At 41.7% G+C, this 23,221-nt stretch overlaps 1 protein-coding gene across 2 annotated transcripts in view; it reads left to right on the plus strand.

The window, feature by feature from the left end:
• Positions 1-23,221, plus strand: part of LOC124605102 (troponin C, isoallergen Bla g 6.0101) — a 53,073-nt gene that overhangs the window by 24,573 nt on the left and 5,279 nt on the right. For both annotated transcript variants that reach the window (XM_047136551.1, XM_047136552.1), the window contains 4 exons: positions 4,948-4,975; positions 7,478-7,621; positions 11,582-11,701; positions 18,822-18,953. In XM_047136551.1, the coding sequence (XP_046992507.1) occupies positions 4,948-4,975; positions 7,478-7,621; positions 11,582-11,701; positions 18,822-18,953 (424 nt within the window). The remainder of the gene's footprint in view (positions 1-4,947; positions 4,976-7,477; positions 7,622-11,581; positions 11,702-18,821; positions 18,954-23,221) is intronic.

The following is a 23,221-nucleotide window of genomic DNA, read 5'->3' on the forward strand; positions in this document are numbered from 1 at the left end:
AGCACCTAGAACCGCTCGGCCAAGGCGGCCCGTGGATGGTAGAGGAGTAGTATGAAAACGTTTCGATGAATCCTCTGCCAGGCATTTAAGTGTGAATTACAGAGTAACCATGTAGCTGTAGATGTACTGCACGTCCACCCCCCCACCCCCCGCCGCTACCATCCTGTTTTTTCAGCCAGTACGTCGACACCGAGGACAGTCAACGAAGAAACAATGTAGGCGAACTGCTACAACACATTCCGCGAGATGACGCAATGTCTGTGGTGGAATGGCAGTCTGTTCTTCCTCAAGAACCGAAACCATTGAAGGTAGTGACGGTGTGCCCTGGGATCTGGAGTAAAGTCCACGTTCTCAACTGAATGATGTTCCACTGGGTTCAGATCGTGACCCTGGGCAGGCCAGTCCATTTCAGGAATGTTGTTGTCGACAAACCTTTGCCTCACAGCGGCTACCTTCTGACACATTTTTTTCTCATTCTGATACAGTCATCGTCTCTGGCCCGTTCTTCTACTGTACGAAGTACTGAATGCTGTTAAGATGTGTTCACCACCAAACACACCCTCTTATATCGAAACACCACCTCCTCCGTATTTCACTGTTGACACTATGCGTGATGGCGGATAACGTTCTCCAGGCATTAGTCAAATCTAAGCCCTTCCATCGTATTGCCACTGGCTATAGCGTGATTCGCCGTTCAAAACACTCCTACAAACATGTAATCATCCTGCCCCGTCGCTCTTTACACGACCTAAAGCAAAGTCGGCCACGGCGTGCAAAGCTTCACACGTGCACACCGAGGCTCAGTCTTACTCGGCACTGCACAGTGTGTTTCGGCTTTGGTCGGCCTTTCTCGGTGTAGCGCTACATTTCTCTTACAAGGGAACCTCCCCATCGCACCCCCTTCAGATTTAGTTATAAGTTGGCACAGTGGATAGGCCTTGATAAACTGAACACAGATCAATTGAGAAAACATGAAGAAGTTGTGTGGAACTGTGAAAAAAATAAGCAAAATATACAAACTGGGTAGTCCATGGGCCACATAGACAACGTTATGGAGACTGGGAGCTCAGGAGCGGCGTGGTCCCGCGGTAGCGTGAGCAGCTGCAGACGGAGAGGTCCTTGGTTCAGGTCTTCCCTCGAGTGAAAATTTTACTTCCTTTATTTTTGCATAGTTATTATCTGTCCGTTCGTTCATTGACGTCTCTGTTCACTGTAATAAGTTTAGTGTCTGTGTTTTGCGACCGCATCGCAAAACCGTGCGATTAGTAGACGAAAGGACGTGCCTCTCCAATGGGAACCGAAAACATTTGATCGCAAGGTCATAGGTCAACCGATTCCTCCAAAGGAAAAAACATCTGATATATTCTATACGACACTGGTGACGGCATGTGCGTCACACGACAAGAATATGTTGTCGACCCACCTAACTTGTACACTTGGTGAATAGGTAAAAAGATTCTTCTACCTTGCCCGATTTAGGTTTTCTTCTGGATGTGATAATCATTCCCAAAAAAGTGATGAAAACATAAGAGTTTGTCACATAAACTGAAAATAAAAAATTAAACTTTTTAATCGATGGATGATTTGAACCAATGACCATTCCTTCCGCAGCTGCTAACGTTACGACGGGACCACTGCGCTCCCCCGTTCTCAGTTTCCTTGATGTTGCATATCTTGCCATGAACTACTCAGTTTGTATATTTTGCTTATTTTTTCACAGTTCCACACAACTTCTTCCTGTTTTCTCGATTGATCTGTGTTCAATTTTTCAAGGCCTATCCACTGTGACAACTTATAACTAAATCTGAGGGGGGTGCGATGGGGAGGTTCCCTTGTTAGCAGTGCGATGCGACACTTTCTTCTAGCATTTGGCGAGGCCTATTTTGCTCGTCACGGTTTTCTTCACTTTCGCAGAATCGTAGTGTAAGTCTTGTTTATCTTTTGCCATTTGCTCGTAGCTGAAGTAGGTTCACAGGTCCAGCGACTGCTAGCGAAAAAGCAGGCAGCGTAGCGGTCTTAACATCGCAGTCCTTTCAAAATGTATGGGAATCACAGCGGAGAAGAATGAGGACTTCTAGTGTTTCTTACGGGTACGTAGTCGCATAATCGACGGCTTCCGGAAACTTGCTGTGAAACGGTATTACAACAACGTGCAGAAAGAATTTAAAGATTTAGTTCGCGATGAAAGAGATAAAAATTGTAACAATCGACCAACGGTTTGTACTGGATTCATTGTTCCTTACATCAAGAGGAACTTTTTGTTAAATATGAGAGCATGGAACACGTGATGGAATTGTTAGTGCGAATAGTAAATTTTGCGAAGTCGAAAATGTTATTATTACGTCATTTGCCGCAGTTTTTGAAGGAACTAAAACGAAGACTATGGAGGTATTCTATATTACTGCAATGTACATTGGTTAAGTCGGACGATATGCCTGGAGTGAGTTTTCGATTTTTACTGTGGGGTATTAATACTGCGTGTTTCAGTTTTTATATGTCTACGTTCCTCCAAGTATGGACGGGATATTCCACACTGTTCTCAAATCTGTGCGTAATTAGTTGGGTTAGCAGATGCCGCGAAATAAAGTTACGTTTCTCGCTTATGTGACGAGGTCTACTACTGTTTTTTAATCGAAGCAACGCCCTACCGTTCTACCTATCTTTTAGTAGCGGACTGCCCATGTAGCTTAAAAACTATATGAGCTACACTTTGATTACATCTACATCTGTAACTACATTAACAGTTTTAAGACTGTTATCATCTCTGATTTACTTGAAACGAATACACGTACGGACCTATTAGTGTCAGTATGGTGTCCAAGCCACAGCGTGATATATCTTGCCTACATCCAGGTTGGTGATGATGATGATGATAATGATGTTGATGCTGCTGTTGGTGATCGCAACAGCGAAGCGCTGTGGTCGACGATGCTGTCCTTGGACAATATGCTTCACATATATGCACTTACAACACTACGTCATCACATTCCACTAACAATGGTCTAGGGCAGATGGTTGAGTGGCTAGGGACAGATTGTAAAGTAATAAAACGATTTACGAAAGGTCTCCCGGAGAGACTGATATCCTTTAATATCTACAATGAACCGCTTCTCTATCTTGCAGATACACGAGAGCAAACTGGTAAGGTTGTTGTATACGCATATGACCTTTTCGATGGCATGAAACAGATCTGAAATCACTTCTCAAGAATAATAACATTTTTCATACACAATTTCATTTTGTATAAGAACTTTCTTCAATGGTGCACGGATACACATCGGCAACCGTCAAATCAGACTCGTGAAGTGGCGAGCACATGACAAATTGAAAGAGATTCCATCCGTTTGATCTGCATTATATCATTAACGCTGTGCTTTGTTAAACATTAAAGCATAGCGAAGCGGAAACGTCGCGGAATACTTCCCTAAGAACAAATAGCGGCTGCTTCCAAGATTCAGATAATAGCGATTCCACATGACATGTTTACTAGTCACAGAAGTATAAACTCAAAAGTCATTAATAATTTTGTAGTTCCAGCTGGTCGAGGATGTGTTCCATAATATCACAATCACATTGTATTGACGCTTTCCTATCGAGATAGACCAACCATTTAGTGAATTGCACAGAATGGTTGCTACATTCTCATCAGCGCTGCCCCATCTTCTACCTATTACGCACCTTTACATCGCGCAACTCCATTATAGATTCTCCAACTTCCATTTTTCGGATGTTAATGAAGCACTTTGATGTCCTGGAGAATCACCTAACAGATTGAGAGTGCTCGGTGAGGGCTGCCATTTTCTTGACGGCCATCTGGGAAAATCACCCCAATCACTAATGTTTACTGCCGGCCGGTGTGGCCGGGTGGTTCTAGGCGCTTCAGTCTGGAACCGCGCGACCGCCACGGTCGCAGATTCGAATCCTGTCTCGGGCATGGATGTGTGTGATGACCTTAGGTTAGTTAGGTGTAAGTAGTTCTAAGTTCTAGGGGACTGATGACCTCAGATGTTAAGTCCCATAGTGCTCAGATCCATTTGAACCAAGCCACTAATGTTTACTGACAAAGAGGGGTATCATACAATCCGAAATGGATGAAAACATGGCTGCAGTCTAGTAGAAAAGAGACCGTTAAAGCTTACAGAAGAATCATGTGAAATTACTTTAACAATTGAAATTTGTATCGGAACAGTCATTGGTATTTACGCTTGTTGCCACAAGACTCGGGAATGATACATTACTTTTGTTGACACATACTTCAGTTAGAGTACATAGACTTGTAAAACTTCCAGCACTAACGTTAAATATATCAGTAGGAGAAACAATAAGGAGCGTGACAGAATCAGCAGCGTTTAAGCAATTGCGGGGCTGGAAAATGTGGTAGCAGTGCCTATCATAGAAAAATGAAGGAACGTAGAAACAGACGCAATACTGATGAAAAGCTCTCGTGTTTCCAGCCGGTTACAGTGTTAAGATACTGCGACGTTTCGACGAGTGTCGTATTCATCAGCGGTATCATACTCATCACTTTAATTCACGATAAGTATGACACTCGTCGAAACGTCGCGGAATCTCAACACTGCCACCTGGTTGAAAATGCGTAAGCTTTTTACCAGTAGTATTCTTGGGAAAAGTCTACATCACACAGCGGCCATATTATAACCTTTTTAGCACGAGCTAATTTACGACTGAAAGAACTTTCAAAGTAAAACATTAACATGGAATAAGAGGCGGCCATAGTTTTTGTCACGTCTATGACGATGTTCCCTCTTTATAAAAGTATTCGAGATCTTGACTAAACATTATTACAAAAGTGAAAGAAATGAATCGCTCTGAGTATTTACTAGCGTTCATGGACATTAGCGTTACTGTAATGTTCGTTTCAAGACTTTATGTGAGAGGTAGCGCTTACATATGTTTCTAAAGTGTACTTTTTCACTTTTGTTTCAGGAGGAGCTCCCACCAGAACAGATCCAACGTAAGTACCAACACTTGATGTTAAGCAGCAAATTATAAGCTTTATAAATGTGATTCCCTATCTGCATTGCTGGAACAATCTTTCACAGAATGATAAATATCAGAAGTAATGATTCAAAAATCACCTTTGTAATAACTATGTTAAATAGCAATTTAATACTGTCTGCATCCCAGGCAGAGAATCAAATCTGATTAATTTTTATCTTACCTCATCCAGTTTTGGTTCTAACATGTCAATGTTCCACTCTTATCGAAGAAGCCGTCCGAGAACCCCGCACAGCTCTAATTTATAGCTTCAGTCAGCTAGCGCCTATGTCTCAGTTTTACAAACTTTTTAGTGAAAGTAATTCATCGTAGTTACACGTGATTTTTATCTGACTTTTCTTGTCTTCATTTCGAACACTGATTAAGTTTTAAATAATTGTATACAGTATAACAAATGATCCTTAAGAAATGTGGTCACAAGCAGTGAAATGTTACTTAGTAATTGCCCGAGAGAAACAGGGAATTAAAAAGTTTGTAGCTGACAGTTACTGCCTTAAATGAGAAACATAGTTTACTGTACCACAGACCTTGCCGCTACTGTCAGCGGTTTTTGAGTCTCCCAGTACACGCAAGTACGAAAAATTATCTTTGATCCGAGTAATTCTATATTGTGACCCGTTATTAAGTTTCAAGTTAAGCGTAATTGTTATCGAAAAATACTGAATAAAAACTAAAACAATGGTCTCGTTATTTTCTCGGGCATTGCGTCGGTAGTTGGTAGGACTGACACACTCAAGATCGTCCGTAACCTGTTTGTCATACTCCCAATCTCTCTGTGACAATATAAATTTGTTCTTCTACTGCTTCATTCAGCGACAAGGTGTCGTAGTAGATGTTTCAGTAACTCATCTCCTCGTGTGGTAGTGGTTTTCGATCAGCTTCTTTCTTCTCTTGTTGTTTCTGGTACTCCACCTCGTAGCATTTATTTTTCTCCTTAGTTTTTAACAGGTCTCGTTGTCATAATATTTTAGGTGTTTCTATTTCTTTTTATCTTTTAACTTGGTCTACGTTTCACTTCCATGTAATACCTTTTTACAGATGACTACTTCTTGGCTTTTTTTTCACAACTTCGAGACAATATTTCATGCCAGCTAATCTCTTTTGTCGAAGAAAGCTTTCGTTCTCTCTATGTCCACCTAACTCACATAGCTTTCTTTAGTTGATCGTCCTATATAATCTTGCTTCTTAGCTAGAAGACTATTTTTCAGTTCTACGACTGTATCATTCCAAATTTTGATTCGTAACAAGTCACTTACAGTTCTTAATTACTTTCTTCTTAGCCTTCTTTATCCTTGGCGCACCTCCTCTGCCGTTTGTTTCATGCAGCAGACCTTCTTAGTTATTCCACTTGTTCGTCTTGTCAGCTGCAGCGTCCGCGAACCTGCCCGTTCGTATGTGTTACTTTTAATTTCTCTTCTGAAATATGCTTTCAGGTTCTTTGTTGTCTTTTCGATTTTCACTTAAAATCAATACTAATACGGAACAACTCTCCGTGATATCTATATTAACACTATCTTGCCTCTCTTAATCTTCGACTATTCTCATTACCACTTGGTACTGTGCCTACTGTGGAATACCATCTATCACTACATTTCGTCCTCATTTATCTACGAGTTTCGAAAATGTTATCGCAACCCACATTACAGAAAGGCGTCTGTAGACCCACAAACATAGTAAAGGTGCTCTCAGGTTTCTTTATTTTTCCTTCCATAAGCGCAAAATCAGAATACCCGATCTCGTAGGTATACGTTTTCTGAAACCAAGCAAGTATCTAGTCTCTGTATGCTGACCTTTTCAGAGATGGTTGCGGGACCTCGGTTGTTCAGTAGAGAATGTCAAATCAAACACCTTTCAGCCGTCCAATTTCCAAACTATTCCTTTATTGGGCTACCAGTTTCGGCGATTTATTACGCCATCTTCAGGCCCCCTGACCGACGTGTCTGAGGAATCCATCCTCGGTTCCAGTGAAAACAGGACCCAGCATTCAAAGCTGGTGTCTGTAGATTTTTGATACAGTGATCACTTCAGACACCAGTCTTTGAATGCTGGGTCCTATTTTCACTGGAACCGAGGATGGATTCCTCCTACACGTCGGTCAGGGAGCCTGAACATGGCGTAATATATCGCCGAAACTGGTAGCCCAATAAAGTAACAGTTTGGAAATTGGACGGCTGAAAGGTGTTTGATTTGACATTCTTCTAAACAGGTATCCAGTGAGTCTTAAATTTTTCCCCGTGATCTTTTGCATATTACGCTGGTCAGTACCGTAAAAGATTTAGTCGGCCGAGATTTCGTCTTTAGTTTGGTGACGATGCGTGCATCGTAATCTGATGGTAAATCATGTGTTTTGCAGACTTTCGACGGCAGACCAAACAGCTTGGTCCTGTACCTCTCATTACATTAGAGTATAGACTCGAGAATGGTTCAGTTTCACAATATGTTATCCTGTGTTTTGCAGTGCTGAAGAAGGCCTTCGATGCCTTCGACCAGCAGAAGAAGGGCTCCATCGGCACGGACATGGTGCGGACCATCCTGGAGATGTTGGGCCTCAAGCTCGACGAGAAGCAGCTCCAGGACATCATCGACGAGGTGGACGCAGACGGTGCGCGCCCGAAACTCTTCCTCCTCTTGTTGCGTAATCTCAAGGCACAAAAGAAATACATATTTAGAAACTTCATTTCCATATCGTATTATGCACTAGTAGTAGTAGATGTAACATGTTTCGGAACGATAAGGTAAACAAACTTTTTTTAATGTGATCATTTGCATAGTCTTAGTTTTCAGTATTCACAGCAGAATTTACACGTATTCAATGCAGTTTAACTGAAAATGTTGGCCGAAGTGGTGCAGAAGAAATTAAATACAGAAATGTAGTTAGGTCTGGCTATTGGAAGGCGTGGAAACGTACACCTGTCAACAACAAGTTTTACTGTGACGTTTGTTCTGCCTGTTGCCAGTATTAAGTTAGTGTCATGTTTCATTTGAGTTAGACTGAAAACAAACAGCCCAGTACACAGCTTTTAAACATATTTTAGGGACAAGATCAGTTTGGGAACAAGAGATGCGATTCTGGCACCGAGACTCGTTATCGAAAATCAATAAAAGAAAAATAAACCAACTGACATTGCCTTTGTAGACATGGAAAAGGCATCTGATAACGTTATCTGGCAAGAGATGTTCAGAGTGCCGAGGAAAAGTGGAATAAAGTACAAAGACAGCCGTTTGGTATTCAGTTTCTACAAGAATGAGGTAGCAGTGATTAGGAACTGTCACCAGGAAAAACAAGCAAATATTCGATAAATAGTACAATTCTCCATGCTGTCAATTCAACTAAGTACCTGGGTGTTAAAATCACGAAGAACTTCAGTTGGAAAGACCACACAGATAATATTGTGGGGAAGGCGAGCCAAAGGTTGCGTTTCATTGGCAGGACACTTAGAAGATGCAACTAGTCCACTAAAGAGACAGCTTACACTACACTCGTTCGTCCTCTGTTAGAATATTGCTGCCCGTTGTGGGATCCTTACCAGGTGGGATTGACGGAGGACATCGAAGGGGTGTAAAAAAGGGCAGCTCGTTTTGTATTGTCACGTAATAGGGGGGAGAGTGTGGCAGATATGATACGCGAGTTGGGATGGAAGTCATTAAAGCAAAGACGTTTTTCGTCGCGGCGAGATCTATTTACGAAATTTCAGTCGCGCACTTTCTCTTCCGAATGCGAAAATATTTTGTTGAGCCCAATCTACATAGGTAGGAATGATCATCAAAATAAAATAAAAGAAATCAGAGCTCGAACAGAAAGGTTTAGGTGTCCGTTTTTCCCGCGCGCTGTTCGGGAGTGGAATGGTAGAGAGATAGTATGATTGTGGTTCGATGAACCCTCTGCCAAGCACTTAAATGTGAATTGCAGAGTAATCATGTAGATGTAGATTAGATGAGTACAGCGCCGTACTCCTCCAAAGAATGGGATCTCGACCCGGATCGCAGGCATACTCACTAACTGTGCTCGTCGGGGGCACTGCATGACCGCCATCGATCAGCGAACGAAAGATTCCGTTCATCAACAGTCTATGTTTCCCACTCACAGCACCATTCCAAACTCAGTCGTTTGCACTGTTGTAACCTCCGCACAAGAAATTAAAAAAAAAAGTCAATGATTATGAAAATGTGCCAAATGTTGTTTTCCCACAAAATTGAATAATAAAACTGAGCCAAGCGTAACCTCCTTGCAAAATTAAAGAATAATAATGGCCCAAATGTAAACTCCACACAAAAGTTAAGTAATGAAGATTGCTCATTAAACCCACGATAATGTTAATTAAATAATGAACCATGAAATGAATGTAACATCTCAACGCAAATAATTAAACCTGATAAATCCTATAAGGGCAGCACCGCTGACCTTCGGCCCTGTGAAATAATTAAACGAAAATTCTTACCTCAGTAAAAAATGCATCTATATCTGCTCTTATTTTTCGGCACAGCTCCGTGCAATGCTGGCCTATACTTAATTTTGATTCTTGGAGGAAATGCATAGGAAATATTCTTTAAATTGAAATGAATCTTTTCTTTAAAAAAGTTACTTTATAGAAAAATTATTATTGGGGCATTTTTTTGAACAAATTAATTACAATTAACATACGTTATTAGCTGAGCGCAATGCTGCTTCATTACCTTCTACAATAATACACATCGTCCACCACAATCCTGACCTGGTTCGCAAGAAGAGAAAGCCGTCGACGCATGCCGACGCCCGCTCAGTACAACCGTCCACTCGCTGCAACTACTGCCGACTGACTTCACTATGCAAGTGACTGTTCCTGCCGACTCGCTACACGCAACAACTATCGTCTCGCGCGGTCAAGCGCAGACTAGCAACGATAAAATAACTCTCTGGTCAGAGATTCTGTGATGCCTCGCCATCGCTAGTAATGAATACATATGAAACGTACGCGTTTCACTGTGTTGGCGGCGGGCTACGCATGTGACGATAATTCCCTAGTTTGGCTGCTGCAAGTCTCTGGCCAATGGTGCCAGATGACACAGAATGTTTCAGGGAGCCCATTACTTGTTCTGGGATAGCAAGCACAGATGTGAATATTTGGTGCACAATGTGTGGTGGTCAGACGTTGTCGACCTGCCCTCACGCTGCCACGCAGTCCAACATCGGCCCACTGCCACATCCCAATGTCCCACAAATCTGGATATTCCACGATTCGATCATCAGGTCAAATGGAGGCCCGTAACGAAGCTCCTTTCAGCCTCTGTCAGGTGCCGGTCACGCTGTCTCAAACGAGTCACACGCCACATGCGTGTCTTTCACTGTGATCACTCAAAATTCGACGTTGTTAACGTCCCTTGTATTAGTTACTGTACCAAGCATGGTAGCAATACTAAACACAGACAACACTAATGTACTATGGGCGTCGTCCTACCTGTCACTGATGATTACAGCTCTAATCACACTCTCTGATGCGAATGACATCCGACCACGTCGTCTGGGTACTTAACTTCTCTTATTGACAGGCAGCAGTGAATATGTCAGTGAGTACTTGCAGCTAGAAACATAAAAACTGAAATTAAATTCGTAATATTCTTATCTCTTTTATCTCTAGGTGGTTTACCACCATTTCTTGGATTCCTACCAAAATGAATTGTAATACAATCATTAACAGAAAACAACATAACAACTATTATAACTATTATAGTCGTATTAACTACAATTACAATTTATTATTGCATACGTATTAGATTCTCAGCCGTAATTATGTCATATACAGGAAATTCATGATCTATAAGATAAAGTCTCAAAAATCAAGAATTATTCTTCCTATAACCGTAATAATTTCAACAATAGGATTGATTTCAACATCAACCTTAATCTCATTGTACTAAGGACTTAGGTTAATTAAAATAATAACCTTCAAAGTTATAATTAAAAGAATAATCTTTTAGGCCTTAGTAAAAATTTACACCTTTGGAATTGCAGTCTAGAATCGTAATTGAATATAAGACCAGAATATGGTAAGAAAAAAAATATCTCATAAGTAGATTTACAGTCTAGCACCTAAAATTCAGCCATCTTACGGCAAAAATGATTATTCTCAACAAACCATAAGGACACTGGTGCTTTATACTTTCTACTTGGACCATGAGCAGGAATAGTAGGAACATCAATAAGAATACTTATTCGTGCTGAACTTGGTCAACCAGGATCTCTAATTGGAGATGACCAGATTTATAATGTTATTATTACAGCCCACGCACTTGTAATAATTTTCTTCATAGTAATACCTATTATAATTGGTGGATTTGGTAATTAATTGTACCATTAATAATTGGTGCACCAGATATAGCATTCCCACTAATAAATAATATAAGTTTTTGATTACTGCCACCTTCATTAACCCTTCTTCTTGCATCTTCTATAGTAGATCTAGCCATTAGGTTCAAGTTTGCTGAAATCTTAATGCGTTGGATGACGGTAATTCGGTTTTGAAGATTCAGAATGTGCGCTTTTCCTACCCTGTTACCTGAACACTTACACTTATTCAACTTGCAGGCTCTGGGCAGCTGGAGTTCGACGAATTCGTACAGCTGGCGGCCAGGTTCCTGGTGGAGGAGGACGCCGAGGCGATGCAGCAGGAACTCAGGGAGGCCTTCAGGCTCTACGACAAGGAGGGTGAGTCGACACAACCTCTGGTTACCCACTTCGAATCCAGCATCCAAAAACCAACTTCCTAGCTCCATTGTCGACACACACACACTTATTTTTTATACATTCACAAAGAATACTCTTATTACAGGATCTGCAACGTCACTTAGCAAACTATGTGCAGCTTGCTATTCAAATATTTGACAGTGCCAACTCTGTTCACGTCATTTTTGGGGTATTTGTCATAAATAACACAGACTCATTCTTGCGATTTATCGTTTATAATATGAATTTGAAACTGAAAAAGAAGACAATCTTAGCTTTTGAGGTGCAGTGCAACAGAAGGATACTGAAAATTAAAGACACTGATGAGATGAGAAATGAAGACGTTCTCCGTAAAATAGACAAGGAAAGGACTTGTGGGAAACACTGACTCTACGAAGGGACATAATGACAGGACATGTGCTAAGACATAAGTGAATAACCTCCATAGTACTGGAATTTTACCACGAAATAATTGAGAACATTCGATGTAAGTGCTACTCTGAAATGAAGTGAGGAGGTTGGCACAGGATATCCCACTCCCCTCCAACCTCTCTCTCTCTCTCTCTCTCCCCCTCCCTTTCTCTCCAAAAGGACTCCCCTAAAGGAGCTGCAACATTCACGCAGCGAACATTAGATAGAAGAATGACTTTCAGTTCGATGATACTTTCTAAACTCAATACATTTTGCAGAGTTGATACCTGGTGCCCCACAGCTCGTATGTATTTGAGGAAAGTTCTTTTTTAAGAAATAACAAGAGCTACTCATAAAATAAACCTTTATTTACTGCCACTTAGACCAGCCGACGTGCATCGTGTATCATAAAGTTATCTGTTTGACCTTCAATGCTATCGTTCTTACTCTGGCGTCACAGAAAAGAAATTAAGAAACATGCTGAATCACTGATACTGTCGTCAACAATGCAATTCTGGTCTTGCGGCAGCGTTCTCGCTTCCGGCGCACGGGGTCCCGGGTTCGATTCCCGGCGGCGTCAGGGATTTTCTCTGCCACGTGATGACTGGGTGTTGTGTGTTCTCCATCATCATCACTGACTCGCAAGTCGCCGAAGTGGCGTCAGCTGAAAAGGACTTACAATACGGCGGCCGAACTTCCCCGCAAGGGGCCCCCCGGCCAACAATGCCATACGATCATTTCATTTCATTAATAAACTAAAATGAATTAATAATGTTAAATAACTTTCGTACAGTGTCCTTACTCAGGTTCTGTCCTCTTGGTAGGGACACTTCATTTGGCCAAGAGTACGTCCCGCAGAGAAGGATGGTACCTGTATGTAAACGGTCTTCTTTTTCTTCTTAGCGCCTTCCAGATCATGCCATTTCTTATGATCTAAATTTTCCCGTTGACTTAGGGTTCTTGATCGTAGAGCTGATTTTATGGTGCCTAACCACCGAAATTCAGGTCTCTTACTGTTGGATGACAGGTTGAGCTGATGACTCAACTGAGCAGGACCCGTACGATGTGTCGACACTAACGAAGTATCCATTCTTGAATCTTCTCATTGATTCGAGACACTCAAACTAGTTGTCGAATCGTTGTGTTGTTGATATGGCCGACCAGAGAAATGTCTAAGATCTTCTCAGTATCAGCATTTTCACAACACAGAGTGAGTCTCAGGACTTCCAGGGGCGGGCCAACATTTGATACCATACAATGCAACTGCTCTGAACATTCTTACATTTTTTTATCTTTGATTTGAGGCCTAATGGCACCTTATTATCACAAAGAATATCAGTAGCGTCTCTGAATCGCATTCTGTTAGCTCTGATTCTTGCTCACTCACATAGTCGTTACTCAGTGATCGAGATCGCCGGTACTGGAATGTATTCACCTTGGTAAGAGAATTTCCATTAATTTGCATAATTCGAGGAGAATTTAAACGGATGTCAAATCGATGCATCTTTCGACTTGAGTCTGAAGATCCTTCCAGGTATTCGCCTCAAGAATCATACCTTCAGCGTACAGCATTGTCACGATACATACCTCTGTAGGCTGCTCCTTATGGTATCCACTGCGGTAACAAAGAGCGGTGGAGTCACAATTGAACCTTGTTGATCGCCATTAGTAACAGGGCAGGTGTCAGTCAGCTCTGCTAGCGAATTTGAATAGCATTTTAAGCCAGTGTCTGTAAGTTTCAGGAACTTAATGATCGCGAAAAGCATACCAAATGATCTGAAGTGATACCCAATCGAGTGCCTTCCCAAGGTCAAGAAAGGCAAAGTGTAGTGACCTCCTTTTCTCAAGAAATTTCTCCTTCAGCTGGCAAAAATTACTTGTATCGTGCCACATCCCTGCTCAAACCCATATTGATTTATTGAGAACTGGTCTATATTCCGCAGCCTGTTGCAGGGATATGTTCAAATATCATAATAGTGTGGGAGAGGACCAGAAATGGACGGCAGTTGGTGCATACAGCAGGGCCACCTTTGCCTTTAAAAGTAGGTACTCTGATACTAAATGACAAATCGGTGGGTAGGTGTTACAGAATAAGAAAAGTATTAAAATTAGGAATTGTGTATATATGTCTTGAGGCTATATTCATCTAGTATTTTAGAATCAGGGCATACAGCGGCTTGAAAAATACTTTTACACATAATGTGAAACGTTTCCGAAATTTTTATTTTGCTGGCACTTCCCCGTTCCCCACCCGCCACACATACACATACATACAAAATAATGAAAAAGAAAACAAATTTATCAATTACTGCACTTTCGCTTTTCATGTACTAGAACTTCAGTACCAAGCGTGACGTCTTAATTTGTTTCTTCATTACTATTTCAGTTCGTAACACTTTTGTAGACAGTATCTACATATACCGCTGAATTTTCCTGCACAATTATATCATTGTGCGACACATACTTCAGGGGGTAGGACGTCATATACGTTGATATGGGTGGAAAACTAGCTTTTGTTAAAATGGAACGCAAATCGCTCGCACGTTACTCGTCCAGTGTGTGACAATGAGAGCACTTAGCGCCTTTCAGCAAACTTCAAACATAGCTGAAACCTTTTCTAAACTTTCCTGTCAGTTTATAGGTGGATGATCCGAAGCTAATTAAAGCCAACATAATTACGGTTCTGTGTCTTTAAACGTAAGGGCTTTACATGCCTAACCTCAAATACTTAACACATTAAGTCATTTGTAAAGCAATCAGGCGCTAGAAATTGTTTTGTACATGGGTGTTAGATTCTTTCGATTCTTTAAATAATCGATTCCCTTATTCTTCATACTTTAAAGATTCTTTAAAGAATTCGATTTTTTAAAGAATCGAGGGTTGGCTGCATATATCTGGGCACAATACCGTTGATCTGTTAGTAGTGAATTAACGAAGTAAACTTTTCGAGTAACGGATTAACTTTAAATTAACTTCTATAAACGTTAACGGACCGTGTAACTTCTTTTAAGTTTCTTTGAGACCGTTATTCGACAATTAGGTACCTGCTATTTATGACATGACGCCGCACCGCCCGTGGAAACCATGCTGTGACAAGTGCGGTTCATGTAGGTGTGTGGCTACGCCAGGTTGCGCGGGATCGATGTAAGCAATCGAGTGTGAGCGAGAATAACTAGATGATGGCTGTTTGTTGTTGTTTCTTTTCCGAGTTCACCTTAAGTATAGTCCGCGCAGGGTACGGTAGTCGAAGAATCGAAGTGTTCACCCTGCAATCATTCTCAAACGATTCTGCAGAAACTATTCGATAAAAAAATTAACTTTTGCTTTACTTATAGCTTTATACGTCTGGTTCATGATAATGTGTCCATAATTTTGTTAATGGTCATTGTTATTGTGATACTTATGTGGAAGTAATAGAGTGTGTGAAATTCGAACAAGTTACCAATGAAAAATATAGGTTGCTAAGATTTTTCCTTTGGTGCATTTACATAATATGTTGCAGCGATTGAAATTTGGCTAACATATTGATTTTTTCTTTAGAGATGGGCGGAGGTCTCTATCCGTTACCAATCTCGAGAAAACTGATCTGACGTAACACAATCATTTGCTATCGCGCCGCGCCAGTGATAAAGCCAGAGCGAATTATCCACAACATTCCTCATATTTCATAAACGGTTTGAGATATCGAAATGAGATTTTGGTACGTGATAGCACGCAAAGAGAAGAGTACTTTGCCATTTCGTTATCACGCAAAACTTCATTGTCTACCATGTTATTCCACTAACTACAGACTTTTTCGATGAAAGAATGCAATTTTTTAGGGTCAGGGATATTTGGTGAAATGAGAAACGCTATCGGTTTTGGAATAACATAAGAGAAGACATTACAAGTTTACTTTGCAACGAGAATGTGCTTTTTTATAAGATATTGACCTTATTTTTCCCCAGTTCCTCACTTAACAAACTTAACAAAACACTTTTTCAGAATTCTTTTGCAAACTGCATGTGCATAATGTGTACTGAGCTGCGACTGTGTAAAGTCTGCTGTGTTTTGCCAAAAGAAGCAGATTTTATCTTGGCAAGCAGAGAAATGTGTAGGTTTTACTCAAAATTCGCCACCCATGATGTTATTTTGGGAGTTACAAATGGTTAACAATCAAACAATAATAAATCGCTGCATTTTTGGGGAAATTCTGTTTGGATGCTAACCAAAGGAGATGTCACAGTAGATCTTTTTGAACGGCCACCAGACAAGTGTGGGCATATTTACAGAAAATATGAACGTGTATGCTCTCCAGCGCTCGGCATTTCCCCTACAGCGCCTGCCTATAACCCCCACCACTACACTCTCCCCACTTGTGCCCCGCCATCTGTGCATTTGCCGGCCATAGAAATCTGCACTCACTGTACTATTTCTTGCTAGTGGATTGACTGTGAAAGCTAAATCACGGAATCGGAGCGTGGCTCTACAACTGACACAAATCCATGGCTGCATTAATTTTGATTACACGTTGGGAGAACAAGTACTTCCCGATTGTGCCGGCCGAAGTGGCCGTGCGGTTAAAGGCGCTGCAGTCTGGAACCGCGAGACCGCTACGGTCGCAGGTTCGAATCCTGCCTCGGGCATGGATGTTTGTGATGTCCTTAGGTTAGTTAGGTTTAAGTAGTTCTAAGTTCTAGGGGACTAATGACCTCAGCAGTTGAGTCCCATAGTGCTCAGAGCCATTTGAACTTCCCGATTGTAAACTGTGCTTGCCTAAAAAATCAGCAATTAGGGCTCACATATCGAGTTTAACAATTTGAAGCAATACATACAAATAGCAGATGAACAGCGGTATGTCCAGTTTGAAGAAACAGTGAGGGTAGGCTCCAGCCAAGGAAAGCCAAAGCAAAAAATCAATCTTGGGGACTCAGATGTCTACTGTGAATCCAGTAGAAGTAATCCAGTTAGAAAAACACGACAGACTGCAGAGTCTTTTCGCACTGCAGAAGTTGGCAGCACTGTGTCTCAAGACAGTGTGGACCAATGCAGAGTAAACGTTTTGTTACGAACATGTCATCGAGTCGAAGTCGTTTGAGAATCTGACAAAAACTTAACACCTCAGCAAAGTTCAATGTCGAGGAGAAATTTGGGCAGACGTATTGTTGATTAGAGGAACATCTTATTAATTAAGCAAATACTTCTTCACTGAAATTCAAATGAACCTACCTGCGGTATTTCTCGTGGAAGAGTATTTAGCAAATTTCTTTATTAAATATAGTACAACACCATCGGATGCTGCAGTCGAATGACTGTTTTTTCGTGGGCGAAGTCATTTTGTCTCCTAAACGAGCCTCGCTCTCGGATGCAAACTTTAACATATCGATATTCATGAAGGAAAATATGCACCTTATCTCATATATTATCTGATGCTCCTGTACAGTAATTTGGTTCTCCCGTGATTTGACATTGGCAACTAAATAATTATAAAACTAAATGATTAAATCGTTCAACTGTTCTTTTTTATTTATCTCGATGTCCTGCGTAAACTTCCACTACCAAGACATTTTTGTTTAAGTAAAGGTATTGCATTTGGTTCACTTGCTCATTTCACTACATCCACAACATAAAGTTTACTATTACGAGTTAACGACACGACTTACGTTAACTTCTGATAAATCCCTTGTAAAGTCGGCCCCCATCGTCGAAAGTTCGAGTCCTCCTTCGGGCATGGGCGTGTGTGTTGTCCTTAGCGTAAGTTAGTTAGATTAAGTAGTGAGTAAGCTTAGGGACCGATGACCTCAGCAGTTTGTTTCCTTAAGCCCCTACCACAAATTTCCAATTTTTTTTTCCTTGTAATGTAATGCTTTAACATTTACCAAAGTTAACTTTTTTAGTAACAGACTAAAGATTAGCGAAGTTCAGTTTTTGAATAAAGTTACTCAGCTCTGGTTGGGGGTTACTGGTACCTTTCAGAGCAGACTTACTAACACCTAAATTTATATTCGATGGTAACAAATTTATTTTTCCAGAAATTTTTTGTTGCTAATACCAGTCTGTATTTTATATCCTCTCTATTCTCGTCACTTATTCCGCTGACTCCTGTAATATTCATTATACTAATAAGTGTATGAAACACCTTGACATTTATCTAAAATGTAATGATAATTAAAATGTCACCTGTAAATTGTTAAATGTGCCACTTTTACTTCGCTCTATGTTATTTCGAAATGATTTTGTGTAGCGAAGAGTACTTTCAATTCCAATATCACTTACCCCTTCCAAGTTCAATCCATAACTTTTGCGAGTTAAGTATGCCTGGCAGTAAGCTCCCGTGTGAACTCGGATTCCTCTCCTTTTCCCATAACAGTCATTTCGAGAGGTATTTGTGGCAGAGAACAGTGTAACGTCTGATAGTTTTAGGGACTATTGTAACGGTAAATCTCTCGCGGCGCACAACGCCTTTCTTGCAAACTTAACACTGGCGTTTGACGCTCTCGTGCTTACTAACGAACCTTTCACCTAACTCTTCGTTGGGTCTTCTCTATCTCCTGCACTGATTCTAGACGGGAAGGCTACCGGACCACCGAGATTACCCCTGATGATATTCACTGAGGGACACAAAGTAGTGAGACAAATATGTCGAGATATAAGTAGGTGTTCTCACAAAATATACTAGACTTCTACGAATGCGGAAAATATCTTGTTCCAGGTAACGGGTACATCACGACTGGCGTCCTGAGGGAGATCCTGCGAGAGCTGGACGACAAGATCACGGAGGAAGAGCTCGACATGATGATCGAGGAGATCGACTCAGACGGCTCCGGGACCGTCGACTTTGATGGTAGGCGAGCTGCACCATATATCGACCCGTAGAAAGTATCGATGTTATGTTGAAATAATGTAGGTATCAAAAACAGATAATGTATTGTCGTTATATTGACAATATCTAAACATTTTCCCAAGATATTTGGTTTTCATAACTCTGTTTTCTGTATACTTACTCTAGGTGTTGGAAATAAGTAATCGTTGTTCTCACACATTCTGTCAAACGTCGTTGTCGTAGTCTTCAGTTCGAGGACTGGTCCGATATAATTCTTCACGTTAGTCTTGCCTATTCAAGTCTCCATATCTTAGCATAGCTAATCCATTTCAGTCTACTTACTGTAGTTCACAATTCTTATCGCCCCCCTCCCTTTCCACACAACCCTCCATTACCAAAGCAACTGTTTTTCGTTGCCAACCTATCCGTTCTTTTAGTCAAGTTCTGTGAAATGTCCTGTCTCTGATATCTGTTGATGTACGTTAATCGTATTGTAATTACTTCTTCCTTTCCTTCTTCCTGCACGTATTAGGCATTTGCCTGTTACGCCCTCCTGACTTAAATTTTTGATCTTTCTATCTTTTCCTCGATTTTCGTAATAGCCTTCTATCCAGTGGATAATCATTCATAATTGACTTTGATATTCTGTCTTCTTCCATTCTTGTGAGACGGGGTTCTTCCAGTTATTCCTGTACTCCTTACTCTGCTCATCTAAGCTTTTCGCTCACAGTACAGACTTGATGTTAGTATTTCTTTTCCTACCCAATACTGTACACTGAGCTACTCTTCTTAGGAATCGCATCTCCGGTGCTTGTATTCTTTGTTCATTTCTTTTTATTACGCTCCACGACTCACTACCATATGCCTCGGCTGATACTGACTTCGTTTTGTAGAACTTGAGTAGAGTTCCCTTTCTTACTTTCGTTCTGAGTGTTCTTCAGATTATTAGGTTAATGTAATTAAATACGGTTGCCTTATGAACTTTAAACAAATTTCTTGGCACACCTGTCATAGACCAAATTTAAATAATAACCAATTCCTGTTTCGAACTTAACAATTTTTAAAAGTAAGTAGGATTCAGTCATTTTGATATAGTAGTAAGCCAATATATAGAAAGTATCGATGTTTTGTATGCTATGTATCATCATCATGGAAATCGTACACCCGATTTACTGAAGAGGCGATACATCGATATCTCCGTCACTAGGTGCAAGTAATTTTCTCGCTCTCCTGTCTATCCAGTCTTCCGCTATCCTGCTGGAGTGCTTGTGCTGACCCCAAATTTTTCGCAATCTTCGCCTGGTATCTGTTCAGCTCCTTTTATATCATAGATAAATACAACTAGCGACAACACTTGTGATATGTTGGGACCAGATTTCGCAGTGCCACTGCTCGCCTGCCGGCATCGCGGGTGACAGTAAATTTCTCCCCTTGCAATTCTGACTGTGTCCCATGCTTTCAGAATTTTGCAGTTCCATGAAACAACAGAGTACATGGACAGACGTGGAAATAGAGACAAAAGCTGACAGGAGAGGAAGTAGCCCCGACTTTAAAAGTTTCTGGCGTGTCCAAGGAGAAATCCATAGTGGAAATTACTATGAAGTGACTCCATTCTTTTAAAAACAGTGTACCCGTGACCTTAGGGATCTTTTAAGACCGTCCGTTTAAACAAGCTGATCACTGCCCCAGAGAAACTGCCACATGTACTGATGTGTGATGTGTGGTCGTTGTGTTACATTTGCATACAATGCAAGACGTCCAGAGCTGAGCGCAGGCGTGGGACACGTACTTAGGTATAGTAACATCGATCACCGCGCAGGCCCTTGCGCGTTTCTCCCTCATTATTGTCTAACGTATTGTTTAACAATATCAAGTGATAAATTTGCTAGTTGGATAAATTGTGCTCAAGAGCCATGTGACCTGAGAGCGTATCTTTCTTCACTATAAGCCGAATTGTCTAAAATCACTTGCGACGTCTCTTAACAGTTATTGGCATCCTTTCGAAGGAATATTAACACCTCATTGCACCAGCAGGCACGTAAAATCATGAGAATACAAGTGACTGTAATAGAGGTGGGATTGTTGGATGAGTACAGCACATGCTTCCGTAGTCTTATGTTACGAATTTCAACTAATCCCAATAACATTTCTTCATTTTGTGTAAAGTTCTACACATTCTTACCAAAAGTATCCGGACACCTGTTAGTGAACATTAATATGAGCTGCATCCAGGTTTTGCCTTCATGTCGCCTTCAACTCTTTTGGGACACCTTCAGCGAGGTGTGTGAATATCTGTGGAGGAATTCCAGCCCATTCTTCCGCAAGAGGCGAAACCAGAGATGACAATGATATTGGATGCTGGGGTCTGTATGGAAGTCAACTTTCTGATCCCAAAGGTGTTCCACTGGGCTCAAGTAGGGACTCTGGACAGCGCAGTCCAATTCAGGAATTTTATTCCCCAGAAAACCCTGCTTCAAAGACGCTGCTTTACCAAAGGATGTGTTGTCTAGCTGGCCATCGTCTCTGAACTGTTCCTCAACTGTACCCGGTGCACAATGCTGTAAAATGTTTTCACATCCTGCCGCATTTAGCTTTTCATTAAGCGGAATAAGCGGACCTCACCGTAACGACGAAAACCGTCCCCACTCCGTAACACTACCTCCTCTATAGTTCACTGTTGGCACCACACATGATGGCAGGTGACGTTCTCCAGCCACTCGTCAAATTCGTACTCTTCCGTAGGATTGACAGAAGGTACAGCGTGATCCATCACTCCAAATCGCTCGTTATCATCCACCCTCCAGTGGAGTCTCTCTTTACTCCACCTCAAGCGTCGTTTTCCATTCTCTGCGGAAGTATGTGGCTCGTGAGAAGCGTTGTACAAAATTCGTTTTAACTCCCTACATACAGCCACTGTGCTAGCTGCTTTACTGGTAGCACTTTGGAACCCTTGAGTAATTTCTTTTGCTGATTCATGCGATTTTTTTCCCACCACCATCCACAATGGTCGACGGTCTCTGTCCACCAGCACTGGACGTCCACCTGGTCTTGGTATACCTGTGGTTGCTGCCTTGAGTTTCCACTTCACAGTCACAGCCGTCATGGACCGCTTTCGAAGGGTTGAAATGTCCATGATGAATTTCTTACCCAGCTTACATCCAATGAATAGTACAGGTTCTAAGTCGCTGAGCTCTGCTGATTGACCCTCTCCTGTGTTATTTCTTCTCTACTGACAACACAATACATTCTGCCTCCTTATATACTAACGGGTCCTCTTCTCGTGACATATGGTGGTCAATTCCGCATTACGTGGAGACGTCCAGATACACTACTGGCCATTAAAATTGCTACACCAAGAAGAAATGCAGATGATAAACGGGTATTCATTGGACAAATATATTATACTAGAACTGAGGTGTGATCACATTTTCACGCAATTTGGCTGCATAGATCCTGAGAAATCAGTACCCAGAACAACCACCTCTGGCCGTAATAACGGCCTTGATACGCCTGGGCATTGAGCCAAACAGAGCTTGGATGGCGTGTGCAGGTACATCTGCCCATGCAGCTTCAACACGATACCACAGTTCATCAAGAGTGGTGACTGGCGTATTGTGGCGAGCCAGTTGCTCGGCCACCATTGACCAGACGTTTTCAGTTGGTGAGAGATCTGGAGAATGTACTGGCCAGGGCAGCAGTAGAACATTTTCTGTATCCAGAAAGGCCTGTACAGGACCTGCAACATGCGGTCGTGCATTATCCTGCTGAAATGTAGAGTTTCGCAGGGATCTAATGAAGAGTAGAGGCACGGGTCGTAACACATCTGAAATGTAACGTCCAATGTTCAAAGTGCCGTCAGTGCGAACAAGAGGTGACCGAGACGTGTAACCGATGGCACCCCATACCTTCACGCCGGGTGATACGCCAGTATGGCGATGACGAATACATACTTCCAATGTGCATTCACCGCGATGTCGCCAAACACGGATGCGACCATCATGATGCTGTAAACAGAACCTAGATTCATGCGAAAAAAATGACGTTCTGCCATTCGTGCACCCAGGTTCGTCGTTGAGTACACCATCGCAGGCGCTCCTGTCCGTGATGCAGCGTCAAGGGTAACCGCAGCCATGGTCTCCGAGCCGATAGCGCATGCTGCTGCAAACGTCGTCGAACTGTTCGTGCAGATAGTTGTTGTCTTGCAAACGTCCCCATCTGTTGACTCAGGGATCGAGACGTGGCTGCACGATCCGTTACAGCCATGCGGATAAGATGCCTGTCATCTCGAC

Source organism: Schistocerca americana, chromosome 3 (assembly GCF_021461395.2).
Source record: "Schistocerca americana isolate TAMUIC-IGC-003095 chromosome 3, iqSchAmer2.1, whole genome shotgun sequence".
NCBI classification, from domain to species: domain Eukaryota; kingdom Metazoa; phylum Arthropoda; class Insecta; order Orthoptera; family Acrididae; genus Schistocerca; species Schistocerca americana.